This window comes from Chlorocebus sabaeus, chromosome 2, assembly GCF_047675955.1.
Source record: "Chlorocebus sabaeus isolate Y175 chromosome 2, mChlSab1.0.hap1, whole genome shotgun sequence".
NCBI lineage: Eukaryota > Metazoa > Chordata > Mammalia > Primates > Cercopithecidae > Chlorocebus > Chlorocebus sabaeus.
Genome location: NC_132905.1, coordinates 26261194 through 26276499, shown reverse-complemented (window position 1 = coordinate 26276499; position 15306 = coordinate 26261194). Strand labels below are relative to the sequence as shown.

Genomic DNA, 15306 nt, shown 5'->3' with positions numbered 1-15306 from the left:
AAATGAATGCCAGAGTTGCCAAGGGTTGTGATGGTGCCAACCTGATAAAAAGATAAGTCAGGAGTCTGGACTGGCTTCACAGTGTTTCTTCAGTCATTTTGGAGTCTTGGGGAAAAAAACAAAACTTTTTCAAACCCACTGAGTGTTCCTCAAGCCATGTTTGAAGCATGACTTTGCTCAACTTAAAACTGATTTTTAAGTTACTGCCAAGCAAAAGTCAGGGCCTTTTTTAAAGTTGCTGAAGGAGGTTTTCTTGCTCTGTCTTCTGACTCAAAAGCAACTAAAAAGATTTGACTCAGGCATTTTTTAAAAAAGATCAGCTCTGGGGCAGAATCTGAACATGAAAGGTTTCAGTTTGAAAAAAGAAATTTCTGCAAAGTTGTAAGTGAATATCAAGTGTGTAACTTCAAGCTCCTTCTCTTGGCAAGAAGGGACTTGAATTTTTATTTATTTATTTGTTTTTAACAACGTGCATTCCTGGGAGTTCTAGAAGGGGCTGAGAACGCATAGCCTCCTTTCGGGAATGGGCTGGTTCAAACTGCATTCATCCTAAGTGTTTGCTTTGTTCTGCCCCAGCCCTTTGATCCATTCCTGATGTGTCCCTAAGCAAAGCTTCTCTCATCTGCTGTAAGGAGTGCCAGAGCAGGCCTCCCTTTGTAAGGAGCGACAGTGAGATGAATAGGAGCGCCACTGTTCTCTTGCTGTGCGTTGTCTTTCTTTCTCACTCAGGCCTGTGAAATCTCTCTCTTTCAGGTTGACAGACTAATGGAGTTGCATTTTAAATATCTGGGTGCAATGCAGGTGGCGGACAAGAAGATTGAAGGGGAAAAACACGTACGTATCCCTGTCTTTCTTTTTACCAGCTATTGACTTGCCCTCCATTTGGTTCCCTTTTGTTCCTCCTATCTCCCCACAGGATAGGTAAGGGCAGCAGTGCCATCTAACATGTTGTAAAAGTAGAGCAGATGATGGTCTGCCAAGTGGTTATGACTGCCCTTCTGACAACAGTGACAGCCTTTCAGGAAGAAGTATGTGTAGTATCCATCCAGGTCTGACCTGGGAGTCTGGGTGGACAGCACAGGCACCCTTGACAAGAGCTTCTCTTCGAAAATCTGGCCAAAGTACAGGGCTCTGACCTGGTACCATGTTGGCAGAGCATGTCTTAGTACTCACACTTGCTGGCTTCTGAAATCCTGAGGGAGGCATGCTGAGGAAGGGTGATCACAGGGTAGAGGAGCTGGAAGGAAACTGAATGGTCCTGGAACCCAGTTACCCCATTTACAGATGGAAAACTGGAGACCTAGAGAACGGAAGCTCAGACACATTGCAGCCAAGCCAAACCACAGGTTCTGAAGGGCTGACTCTTGTTTTCTCATGTTGATGGCTGCTGAGAGAAGGGACACCTGCTGGACGTTTTTTCTTGAGGGGCTCTGCTTACTATGGTGTTACCCCACCCTCTGTGTTTTTTACTTCCTTCCATTTTGTTCTCCGCCATCTCTGGCCACTGTAGCTTTCCATCTGTGTTCCTTAATCAGGGTAAGTTTTCCTGTCACTGTTTAATGTCCGATTCGTATTGGCTCCCCTACAAGGTACTTCTCAAGTCTTCAGTCACATTATAAAATGACGCCTGGCTTACTTTTTTCCAAGTCTACAGGAGACCTCATTTTCCTTGTGATCTTGTTTTGCTGCATCAATCCATCCTTCTTTTCAGTCTTGTCTTAAAGATACACTTGAGGCTTTTGAACTTCACTGGTGGAAGGACTAATTTTAGTATAGCCCTCCCCTCCCTTGTGTTGGGACCATTCAGCTAAGGCTTTCGTGTGCATTGAGAATTACACCAGCATTTTCCCTCAGGGCATGCCTCAGGCCAGAGTGAGAGACTAGGGCTGGGGAGATGTGGGGAGACAGTGGCCTTGTTATCTGTGTCCTGTTTCTCTTTGCCACTTCTTATCCACCTCTCCCCTTTCATAAAATGTACCTTCATTCATGAACCGCAGCAGATAGGTAGCTGTGCTTTTCATTCTTGTGATTTCTCTATGATCACTAAACTTAGTAAGTCCTCAGAAGTTTGTGGATTGATTGAATTGATTAACTGGGGCTTGCTTCTTTTATACAGTGATACTACTGCAAGATAAAAGGCAAAGACTCTAAATTCTGAGGCTGGACTTTAGATACTAGCATGTTCCACCACAATTATTTCGTTCCAATTCACCCCAACCCCTTTGTTCTTTAATTAAACTTTCCGTTTCCAGCTTTTCTTCCCTATACGGTAACTTGGACATGAAGGACACTCAGTGGTTGTTAAATTGCGGGAGTAGTGTACCCCTTCTCTTTATCTGAATGATAATTAGAAACAACTTGAAATTCCCTGGACTTTTGAAACAGCCATTAGACAGTTAGAACTCCAGTCCTGACGGAATCCCTGATGTTATCTGCTAGGGAGGTTTTGAGGGGTGGCAAAAGGAAGACCTGGGAGTCAGGGGACCTAGGATTTAAGAGCAAGCACCACCTTTAAATCACTGCCAGCTATGCCATGTCACTCTGCCTCATGTAGTCTCAGTTTCTGGGCTATAACCTGATACTGGGCAAGGTGATCCAACCCCTCAAGCTTCCTGTTTTCCCTCATTCCCTCAGGTTAAGTTAAACACCCTTTGGTAACTCTGCCATTTTTGGACAATGGAATGGATTAAAAGCACAGTGATAGGTTGGTCAGTGACTGACTGGTCTTCTAGATAGAGGTGCAGTCTAGTAGAAAAGGTAATCTTGCCACTTCTAGCTCTGAGGTCTTGGACAATCGAGGTGACCTTCCTAAGTTTGTTTTCTCATCTGTAAAATTAGAATAAAAACACCTCCCTTTTGGGCCAGATGCGGTGGTTCACACCTGAACTTTGGGAGGCCTGACAGCCTATCTTTTTAGGGTAGGCCTAAAACTTTGGAAGGCCAAGACGGACAGATCTCTTGAGGTCAGAAATTTGAGACTAGCCTGGTCGACAAAGCAAAACCCCATCTCTTCTATAAATACAAAAATTAGCTGGGCATGATGGCACACACCTGTAATTCCAGCTACTCGGGAGCCTGAGGCCCGAGAGGTCACTTGAGCCTTAGAGGTGAGGGTTGGAGCAAGCCGAGATTGTGCCACTGCACTCCAGTCTGGGTGACAGAGTGAGACCCTGTCTCAAAAAATAAAAACAAAACACCTCCCGTTGAAGGTTATTATGAAGACTAAGCATAAAGTATAGAAAGTACTTCGCTCAGTAAGTAGAAGCTGCCACCGCTGCTGCTGCTGCTGCTAGAATTTCCTAGCTTCCTTTGGAATTCTTGTGTAACTTTTTAGTAAGGCAGGCAGTCCTTTTCCTGAGAGCATCCTCCTTGCCAGAAGGAGTCGCCTCGCAGAACAGAGTGTTGGCACTGTCAGATGCTTTGTTTGAGGTGCAGCTTAGACTTTTTTTGAGGGAGACCGGATAAGTGGCTGGGTGTCAGGGAGCAGCTTGCTCGTAGCTGTTAGGAAACTTGGCCTGCTTCCCAAAAGATTATCTATTATCAGCATTGAAGAGGGTGTGAAATTGATTAGCACTGACGGAGAGTAATCGCTGCAGCCACTCTCCCAGCATTCACAGAGCTGCTGTGTGCCACGGGCACCGGGGCCCTGCCGTTCCCTGACAAACATCTGTCTCCTTGATGCCAAGGCCGTTTTGCTGGGCACTGGCAAACATTCCAAGGCCATTAGTGCTCAGCAGCCTCAGTGTTATGCAGAGAGCTAGGGCGGGTAGGGGTGAGGGATGAGTTTGTGAGCAGCGTTTGCTGCCAGCACTCAGGCGCCATCCTAGCAGATGAAGCCGCCTCACAGGTGTAAAGTGACGTAGAACAACACGACCTCCTTTTCACCTCTGCCTCATGCCGTGTGCTCTCTGAAGTCGCAGACAGTTTGTCTCCTCACCCCCATTAAATTTGAATGTCCTACACCAATTGGGAGCTCAGCAAATATTTGTTGACTTGAATTGAATGCTTATTTTTTGGGCATTTTGATGACATTGACTATCAGATCAGTAATGAATAATCTCTCACATACCTCACCAAGTCTGCAACCAAAAAACCTAAGATAACAGGCTCAAGTATTGGTATTTTTATTGTCTCAGCCATCACCTTCCCTGTGAACTTCAGACTTCTCTGGGCGCAGTGCAAGTGCCCATGGTTTGCAGTTGACCAGGTCACTAGAGAGAATCTAGTCATTTGGCAAATGTTGATGAGGTGCCTGCAAGGGCAGGCACCGGCTGGGGGTGAGAAGTAAAAATGCCAAGAAAAGAATGGGCCTAGGGGTGGTGTTACAGCCAAGGACTGGAGGATCCAGGGAGTGGGGAGAGGTCATCTAAGGCTGGAGTCACCCTAAACTCTAGGGGGGCTAGTTTTGTGGCTGAGCATTCGTGCTGAACCTAAAAAGGTAGGGATGTCTAGGGCATTTCCAGTCTGGAGTGAAACAGCAAAGGAGCAGCAGTGGGAAGCCAAGTGAAGGCGGAGAGGAGGGGTACCTTCCACTAGTGGAGGGTGTGAGAGGAAGAGCATGGGCTTTATAGCCAGGCTTTTTCCTGGTTCTCCGACTGGGCAAACAATTGAACTGGCCTGTCCTTATTTTCTTCCTTGGTGGTGGTTGGTTTGTGTTTAAGGTGTATGTCCCAATTTGTGTACTTTAAGAAGTTATGTATGTAGGGATATGATGTCAGTGAATGTATTATGCACGAAAGCTGCTTGCACAGGGCCTGGCACACAGAAGGTGGTCAGAAAACCTTTAGCTTTCTTTTCTCTACAGGAACTGTTTGCGTCCCCACTGCCCCGTCCCGGCACACATGCACACACCCATTGTCCTGATTCCCTGCTACAGAAGGTTTTGCATGACTTGACTCTTCCCTGCTTCTCCAACCCCTTCTCCTGCCACTAGGCCCCTCCTGCCACACAGCCTTTCTTTCCTTCTTTACATTTGCCGCTCCCTTCTGCCCTGAGCCTCCTCTCTCTGCTGTTCCTTCTGCTGTCAGGTCTCAGTAAAATGTCGCCTCCTCAGAGAGGCTTTCAGTGATTACCATATGTAAGCGAGCCCTCTCCCCCTAGCTGCTTCAGAACCTGTAATTATTTCATTTATTTGTTTACTCTCTATCTCTGGGACTGTAATCTCTCTTGTTCATCATTTTCTCAGGACATTGTGCCTGACATTCAGTAAATGAAAGACCACTGCTCATTAGGTGAAATTAGTATCTGTCTGTGAGTGTTAAGGAAGATAGGGCGAGTCACCCTGGGCTTTCCACATTATTTCTTAACACTAATTTTTAACCCTGATTTGTGTTTTCTCTGTGATTAGACCCGTCACCAAAAATATTTAAGTACGGTTTTGTGGATTCTGTGGCATAACTGTAGCAATATTTAATAACGAAAAATACTTGGAAGAATCAACAGGACTGAGAGATAATTGTATACACATTTAGTTCAAATCACGTATTACAATAATCTGTAACTAGCAAAGACTTCCATGTCCTGGGCAGTGGCCTTCTGCTTTTATGTTGTATTCAAAGTCTCTGAGATTCCAGGGCCATAATGTCTCTGGACATACCCTAGTGGTTTCTGGTGAACAAGATTAGGCCTGAACTTTTCAAGGGCATGTAATTCTTAAGACCCATCTAGTGAGCAGCAGTTCTTGTGATCTGGAAATATCCAGGGTTCTTATCTCAGCAGATTTCACCTGACTCCCCAAATGACTTGAAGCCCAGAAAATACTAAGATGCCTGTTGTTGGGAAGGCATCCTGACTTCTTGTGGATTCCTTCCCGTTTCCATTGGCTAAATGTACAGAGCGTGCCTGGCTTTTGACCATCAGAAGGAAGACATAATTATATAGGTACTAGCAGGGTTTTTTCTAAAAGAGGGAGGAGAGCCTTGGAGAGAGGTTTTCTCTTTTTTAGTTCCTGGGAAAATTATACTCAGCAGGTTTGTTCAATAAAGTGTTCTTACCACATACTTTACACCGTAATGACTTACAAATTGCATGCTAATTTTGTCACAGTTAAATCATTCCAGGCTTTACCTGAAAAGAAAAAGATGGACTCCTTGTAATGAAACAGTATCCACAGGACTTGATGTCTTAAACAGATTTTGTCCTTTGCATTTGAAACTCATTTAAAGATTTATATGAAAGGGGGTGAAGTGCAGGAGTGAATGTGTGGGGTACATGCGCCTAACACACTGGGTGAGATGGTAGACAGTGAAAGTGTGAGGCTGCCATCGATTTTTCTGCTAACTTGCTGGAAGATTCTGGGGCAAGCTTTGAAAAAGAATCCTGCTGAGAGTTCCTACCAGCTCCTCTCCCACTGCCAGCCTTTTTTTTTTTTTTTTTTTTTTTTTTTTTTTTAGACAGGATCTCATTCTGTCACCCAGGCTGGAGTGCAGTGCAGTGATGCATGGCGTGATCACAGCTCACTGCAGCCTCAAACTCCTTGGCTCAAGTAATCCTCCCACCCCAGCCTCCTGAGTAGCTGAGACCTCAGGTGCATGCCACCACGCCCAGCTAATGTTTGCATTTTTTTGTAGAGATAAAGTCTTTCTATGTTGCCCAGGGTGTTTACTTAAACTCCTGTGCTCAAGGAAACCTCATGCCTCAGCCTCCCAAAGTGCTGGAGTTAGACCTGAGCCACTGCACCTAGCCTAGGCTCTTCTTTAAACCTGTGGTTCCCAAACTTTCTCAGTCCATAGATTTGCCAAAAGACAGCTTACAGCCAGTAAAAGCTAGTGACGAGAGGGCTGGAGGCAGAGGACGTGGTGCTTTTACCTAATATCCAGTTTCGACCATTTGCTCATTCACCCTCTACTGCCTCCCTGCCTGCCCCCTTGCCAGTCACAATCATCCTTCTTACTCTTGGAAGAGAAGTCAGAGGACCTGAATTCTTGTCTCACACCTCTGCCACTTACCTTGCAGTATGACCTTGGGCACTGTTTTGCCTTTCTGATCCTCTCTGTCCTCATTCAGTGGTGCTAATAGGCTCTCCCTCTACCAGGCTCCATAGGCTTGTTGCAAGGTCTGCTGAGATCGGGGCTAGGTGCCAGGGCCTCCTCAATCTCTGCAGACTCATGTAGCCAGCTGCCACCTGGACATCACCCATAGGCTCTTCTGACTTAGTGAGTCTAAAACCAGGCTTGTGGCCCTAACCCTGTATAATCTCTTCCCCTACTCCCCATATTAGGGCAGTTTACCAGTTTGACCAGGTCAAAAACCTAGGCATCATCTGTTTACTCCTCTGTCTCCACCTCCCACCTCTCGTAGTCTGGTCAGCTTACCTGTGATATCTCTGCAGCCTGTCCACTTTTCTTTCTCTTTACTACCAATACTTACATTCAGGCTACCATCATTTGTTTTCTTCCCTTAGTGCAGCACCTGCCTAACTAACTAGTCTGCCTATCTGTAGGTTTGGGCCCTCCAGTTCATTTTCTACACAACAACCCAAGATTTTTCTAAAATGAAAATTCATGTATGCACTTCTCCACCCAAACACAATAAACAGTGGCCTTGCATCACCTTCGGGATGCAGTCTAACCTCCTGCGCTGGCCTCATGGTGCCTCGCCCAGTTTGGTCCCTGCTGGCTGCTCTAGCTACATCCCTCACCCTTGTGATGTGCGAAAGCCATTCTGTACCACTCGCGCTTCCTGACCTTGTGCTTTCTCAAACCTTCTAGACATTGGCCCGTTGCTCTGAACTCTGCCCAGAATACCTCTCTCTGCCATCTTTTCCACACCCATTTCATGAAGCTGGCTAATTTATTACTCTGTATCCTTCAGAGTTTTGACAAACAAATTAGTCAATAAACATGTATTGAGTGTCTGTCATGTACTAAGCATTTTGCTTAGTGTTTCCCTGACAGTTTCTGCAGAAAGTCTTCCCTGAGACCACCGGGAGCCCCTCCTGTTTGCCCCAAGTGCACCCTTGCACTGCAGTCTCAGGCTGAAGATCAGGGACTCTGGAGCCAGACTGTATAGACATAAATCCTGGCTCGGACTCCTACCAGCTGGGTGATTACAAGCAAGTTACTTAAACTCTCTGCTTCAGTTTCTTCATGAGTGAAAAGGATGAGAATAATAGTACCTATCATGTAGGATTGTGGGGAGGATTAAGTAAATGTAGTATATGTAAATCACTTGGAATATTTCCTGGCACAGGGAAGTATGCCCTAAGTGGTAGCTATTATTACAAGTATTTTGGGCCTGTATGCTTATGTCTCTCCCTCTAAACTAACTCTAAGTCTTCACAAATAGGGACTAATCTTATTTACTTTCTCCGTTTCTCCAGTAGGGTTGTCATTTTCAGCCTTGTATTATTGTATCTGCTATCACAGAAGTACTGATTCTCTCAAGACCAGAGTATAAGTTGTCAAAATTCAAATGAGCAGTCTGGGTTTTTTTTTATTGGGGATGTAAATTTAGAAATTGACTGAATTTAAGTAAATTTAGAATTTGCATCACACTTGTGATGGCAACATCATGGTAATATGGAAGGAATATGAGTATGGCGTCATACAAGCCCAAGATTAAATCCCAGCTTTGCCACACGTGATCTCTGTTCACTTGGGAAATGCCTTGCCCTGTGTGTGTGTGTGTTCATTTTCATGATAGCTTTATTATAGGGTCATTCTGAAGATTAATGAGATTGTTTGTAAAAGTCTGCCACATGCTTATGTGCTAAGACAGAACTAACATGTAGCCAGTCACTTGTTTATGGGCAAAGCTGTGGTCTGAGAGCCTTGGATTCTTACCAAAGCTGCCATCAGTTAGCTGTGCATTTTTGAAAGAATTTTCTTTTACTGATTCTCCAGGCTCAGTTTTCCAGCTAAAAGACTTGCAGTTTCTAGGATTCTTCTCTAATAGTCTGCCCTATTTTAGAAGATTTTGGAAGAAGATTTGTTTTGCTGGTGTTAATGCTTCTGCCATCTCTAGTTACTTCCCTCTCCCATGGTTCAAGTTTCTCCCTGTGCTTTGGAAGAAAATAGGCAACCAGCATTTTCTGAATGGTGAGGCAATTCCCACCCATGACTAGAGACCTAGTGGAGGCCTCAGGTTTCAGCTCTGAGTCATGTCCCATGTTATTAAAGCAAGAGAGGTTCGTATTGGCTTCATAGCAGCCTCTTTTATGACTGTCTCCTTTTATCAGCAAGGGGCAGCTCACTGCCTGTCAGGGGCAGATTAGAAATGACATCCACATGCTTATTTGGAGGGCTTGCGACTTGACTGCTGAAAGAGATGGAGGCGTGTGGAAAGATGGTGATTTGGTAGTGCTCCTGAGGACAGATTAACATTTAAAGTGTGTATGTGGCTGGAAGAGGGGGAAACACACACACACAACCCTGCAGAAATGGCACCTTGGTGCTGCACATACCACCTCCTTGTGTATCTTCGGAGATGAATCTGTTTATTTTAGCAGCCCCCAAACAGGCTTATGCTGCTGTGAATTGCAATCTGTTCTACTTAATGCGCCATTCACTGAATTACCATCTAAGTTTTTATTCTAACCCTCTCTTATGGAATGAACAAAACAAAACCTATCAGAGTATCTCTCTCTCTCTCTTTTTTTTTTTTTTTTTTAGCTCTTTCAGATTACATGTGGAATTTGCTGGTGTAGCTGTAGATTTTTTTGTTTTCCTTTTAAAAGTTTCTTCAATGTATGAGGAAATTATAGGCCAAGAAGCTAGGTGATCTTATATTTTAATGCTACTGGTTTGCATTAGTCACCAGATACGGCATAAAGAAAAATATCCCATCTCTTTGTTGATACGCTAATACTATGAAAAGTGCATAAAACAAAGCCTTTTTCCTTTTTCGAACTGTAAATTGAACACAGCCTTGGAGCCAAATTTGCATGAGTTTCTGTCCTGTGTCCGTTCTGTTTCCTGTTCCCCGTGAGCTTTGTGACCTTAGGAGAGATTCATCTCTTTAAGCCTCAATTTCCCATTTGAAAAGTAAAAATAGTAATAGTTTTTACCTCTTGGAATTCTTGCGAGGAAAAATGAGAAATCCATGAAAGTGCTTAGCACGGTGCCTGGCACTCAGTAAGGACTTGAGAAGTTTCCCGATTGTTAGGATTCGGTTTTTGCTGTCCATCTCTTGCCAATGTGAAAGGACTAATAGAAAAGGCCTGGGACTATGGAATCACATTCCACTCAAGTCTCCAACTGAAACCCAGCGGTAGTCATTTGGCATCTGTCTCATGTTTTCCATCTGTGAAATCTGAAAATGGTATTTGTTGTACATACCCAACACAGGGCGTGTACAGCAGGTAAGGTTAATGCAGGTGCCCTGCTTTGCACAGCAAAAAATGCTGCATGGATGCTGAGTTGTCATTGCTTCACAAAGAAGACAGTCACCTTCAGGCTCTTCAAAGGTGAGAGTTGAGTGAATTGATTTGTGGAAGACTCCCTTTAAATCTTAACTCTCCTGTCTCGTTCAGATACAGTCCAACGTACATATAGATTTTCACTCTGAAGTTTTGTAAAGTGAGAAATATTTACGACACTTAAGGAAGGTACTGGATTCCTGGAACGTCCCTTTAATCTCTGCTCATCACATTCCCATTTGAAGGGTACGTGATTTGCATGCCCCTGTTGTCTTAAAATGGCCTAAGGTCACAGCAGATCCAGGGGTTGTGTCTTTGTCACAGCGAAGATGAATTTATTGATGAAAGGATGAGCTAATCGTCAGTGTTGGCCATCATGTCCTGTTGCGGCGGTGATGTGTGTCTCCAGCTTGAGGCATTTCTCATAGCGGCTCCTCTCTCTGGGAACGCCATCAGCCAACATCCTAAATCCATCCACATACCAATATGCAGGTAGAAATCTGTTACAGCTGGCTATTGAAAGTGCTTTGGTCCTGGACATGCCCCAGATTATCAAAGCCAAAAGAAACCTTCAGGAGCACCGGATCAGGGAAACAGGGGTGAGGCACACTGCCACTCTCCCCTCCTGCAGTGAGGGTGGGCATTGCTAATGATTTCTGGGCTGCTTCCGCTGAACTTCGCCTCGGCTTCACGACAGATTTTTGTATCATGTTCTGTACTCACTGCAGTGGGTTGAGTTGGCACTTGGGATGAACCCTGTTTGCCTTCCCTGATCTAGTGCAGGTTTCCTGTTTCCAAGCAAAGAAGCTGAGGCCAAGAAAAGTTAAATGACTCGCCTAAGGACACTAGTAAATTAGTATTCGAGCTGGGATCTGATCCCATTTTCTTAGGACTCTGTTCCACCTTGGCAGAGGAACTTATTTGTAGAATTTATAATATATATCATAGTTAAGTGGAGTTCCAGTATCTAATTTGAACGTTTCCTGCACTCACACAAGGTCTCTTGAGAGGGAAAGAAGGCAAGGGGAAGCTGGGTGCCTTCTTTAGAATGGGATATTTGTAACCTGTTAGTTCAGTCTCCATGTACTAAGGAGGTTGGGAGGGCAGGTATGATCTCCACATGGGCCAGCTAATTTCCATCTGTTCTTTTCCTTGTCATTTTTAAAACATGTCTCATTGGTCGGTTGGGCATAATTCAGTTTTTCCCTGCCACTAGAGAAACAAGTGCACTTGTATATCTTTAGTGCATAGCCGTCAGAGTATTATTATAGATCAGACAGCTTCAGTTCCTCCAGGACCTTTGATGAGGGAAGGTATAAGGCAGGGAGAAGCTTGCGGTGATCATTTTTTTCTAGAACTCTTACATTGCTTCTCCAGAGACTGACTCCTAGCCAGCTGATCATGGGTGGAGTTTACAACAGCCATTTTGGAGTTTCAGGCACCCTTCGAAGTTCTTTCAGATGGCCAGCTCTACCTCCTCACACACAGATAGCCAAGGAATCATCTCGAGTCCTTATCTCAAGATCAGCTTTTTATGTGGCATCTTGGGGACCCATAAAAGGAGTCAGAAGTGTATTAATCCATTTATAAGTTGACCCTGTCTATATGGAGTAAGATGGTTGGAGAATAAAGGTGACGCCATCTTCTTTTTAAAACAGACCAAAACTTGAGAAGATAGAGAACTGCCCACACTTTCTCACTTTCTTATTTTCCATAATCATTCTGCTTATTTATTTCCTTTTAAACACTGAGTACACATTTATGTTTGGCTTCCCTGTATCCATTCAGCAGTAAATATTCCACAGAGTTGTAACAGGCTAGATAAGGGCTATCCTGACAACAGTCAGCTTCACTGCACGCTGGTTTCTATGGCACTTCTAAAACTGTCAGGGCAGAAACTTCGTCTTCAGAAGCCAATCTCTGTTTCATCTCTGTGCATGTTCAATGCAGCAATGGTGATGCCTTTCTTGGAGATGAGCTATAGTCATATCTCAGATCTACATTTGAAAATTTCACTTTCAAATCATGTGGCCATACAGCTAAAAGTAGAATGTCGAATTGAACATTGTCAGAGTCTTGATGTTCTGAGGAAAGAGAAGAAAATGGAGTTTGGCATTGCTCTGTTGAGTTTGTTCTTTCTACATGACAATATAGAGAAACTAGAAGGTGCAGTGTGTACCTAACTGGTTAAAAGAAGATCAGATGATGGAGAAAAGTATGAAAAAGGAAAAAATCACCAGGGCTACTTCTGACCTAATTAGAGAAACTTAATTTTGCTAAGCTCCATTTGTGAGCCTCCTTATCACACTAATATTTAACACCTTCCTTTGTTCTCCAGACAACTCTGAAATCTATACCCACACAAACATGGTAGCGTGAAAAGAGCATGGACTGGGGTTTGAGTCCCAGTTCTGCCACCCACTAGCCTTGAGGAGCTTGTTCTGCCTGAGCCAGCTTCCTCATCTAAAATGGGGGTAAGAATCCCCGCCTCTCAATATTATTATCATTATTATTATTATTTGAGACGGAGTTTTGCTCTGTCCCCCAGGCCGAGTGCAGTGGTGTGATCTTGGCTCACTGCAATCTCTGCCTCCCAGGTTCAAGTGATTCTCCTGCCTCAGCCTCCCGAGTACCTGGGGTTACAGATGTGCACCACCACTCCTGGTTAATTTTTGTATTTTTAGTAGAAACAGGGTTTCGCCATGTTGGCCAGGCTGCTCTCAAACTCCTGGCCTCAAGTGATTCGCCCCCCTCAGCCTCCCAAAGTGCTAGGATTACACATGTGAGCCACAGCACCTGGCCCCTGCCTCTCAATATTTCTGAGAGGTAAAGGAGTTAATATACAGAAAGCCCTTGGCACTATTCTGACACATAGTAAGCCCCCAGTAACACGAGCTGCTCCTCTCTGGTAGGTGGGTAATGACAGCAGTAGTTATTATCCAGACTGCCTCACGCAATGTCTAGTATGTAGTAATCAATCAATCAAAAATAATATGATCTACCGAAAGCGGTGATCTAATAAGCCAAGAAACAAAAAAACCCCCCTTACCCCTTTCTGTTTCCATTAGTGATACTGATGTCCCACTGTTGTTCTCTCCAAGTTGACTTTTCTGTGCCTTTATGCATGCTATTATTTCCTCTGCTTGGAATGTCCTTTTCAGCCTGTCAAACTCCTTCAAAATCCAGCTCAGATGTTACATTTTCTTTAAGCACTCCTGACCCCACCCCCCAAACAGACTTAGTCCAGCCTTCTTCTGGGTTCCCACAGCACTCAGTACAGTTTGAAAGGTCCTTTATAATAGTCATTATTACATTTTTCAAAAAGAATTTCATATTCATTAACCTCATTAGATTATAAGCACCTCGATTATGTAGACTGTTTTATCTTTGCTGTCCCAGCACAGCACCTGGCACAGTTAGCTGTTCAAGACATCTCTGTTGAGTGGGTAAATGAATGAGTTCCACTCCAGGTTCCCCTGTTTGTGACCTCCCGGGCCTCTTCTCTTCCCTTTCCCTTCTCACGTAGGCTGATACCCTGGTCTTCCAGCTATGCACTCTACCTGCCTCTCAATGCTCTAAGCCGATGTGTCCATCATTTGGCTGTTTGCATATTCTGATTCATGACATTTTCCTGCACAGTGCTGGCTGACAGTCTGTAGCCCATCATATCTGACTTCTCTGGCCAGCCTGTATGCCTGCTATCAGCTCACCCTCCAAGGCACAGTCCTTCCCCATTTCCTGATGTTTTCACTTCTGCCCCAGCCATGCAAGTCTCATCACACACAGCTCATTAAAAAGCTTTGAACTTCTCCCTTCATTGTTTTTCAATACTGTTTGGCAAATGCTTTCCAAGAGCCTACTAAGGGCTGGGCACAGTGCCTCACGCCTGTAATCCCAGCACTTTGGGAAGCCGAGGTGGGTAGATCACCTGAGGTAAGAAGGGGAGACCAGCCTGGCCAACATGGTGAAACCATGTCTCTACTAAAAATACAAAAATTAGCTGGGTTTGGTGGCGGGCACCTGTAATCCCAGCTCCTTGGGAGGCTGAGGCAGGAGAGTTGCTTGAACCCGGCACTCCAGCCTGGGTGATAAGAGCAAAACTCCTTCTCAAAAAAAAAAAAAAAAAAAAAAAAAAAAAAAAATCCTACTAAGCAAAAAATGCTACACAAGGTGCTTCCTAGGGTACAAAGATGAGCACAGTACAGCTCTTACTGTCAAGGAACGCACACAAGGAAGAGGCATGGATCTCAATGGCTAGTTCAAGGCAGACCGTGGGAGGTACCACAACAGAGGTACAAATCCAGGGTGTGGGGATTTGTACTGAATCCCCACTGAAGGGGACTGAAAAATCATATCTGCTTGGGGATCTCAGGGAACATTTTGTGAGGCACATCACATTGTAGACTTTCAATATATGATGATAGAGACTGAGGAGTGGGCGGTACCAACACGAGGAGCAAGGCAAGACCAGGAAGGGAACCCAGGCCTGTCTGAGCTGGGCTGGGGTGAGGGAGAGTGAGCAGAAAGTATGGCCAACACAAGTCTTTTCTTGTAGGGCCTTCACACAACGCAAAGACTATACCTCTAAAGCACTCCATTCTGTTGTTTCTGCCCATCATGCACCCTGAAACCTTACCCAAAAGTCAATTCTTCCAGGGCGCCCTTACATTTCACCCAACCCCAATCAGCACCTATCACAATTATTTTAACATGTGGGCAACACTATACTTACTTTCTGGCCATTTCCTAGAAGTCTGTGACTTCCACCGACCTCTTCAGTGGTTAAAACCAGGGCTTCTCTTACCTCCATTTTCCTTATTTTACTGCCTTAATTCAGTGCTTAGAGTGGTGTTCTTGCCATTAGGCACTTAGTAGGGCCAGAGGTCTCAACACTGTGCCAAGTTACTCATTTCCACATCAAAGATGAATCCCACACGATTCCTATCCCT

At 44.6% G+C, this 15306-nt stretch overlaps 1 protein-coding gene across 1 annotated transcript in view; it reads left to right on the top strand.

The window, feature by feature from the left end:
• Positions 1-15306, top strand: part of CTNNBL1 (catenin beta like 1) — a 183080-nt gene that overhangs the window by 152706 nt on the left and 15068 nt on the right. The window contains exon 13 of the mRNA XM_008017862.3: positions 754-834. Coding sequence (XP_008016053.1) covers positions 754-834 — 81 coding nt within the window. The remainder of the gene's footprint in view (positions 1-753; positions 835-15306) is intronic.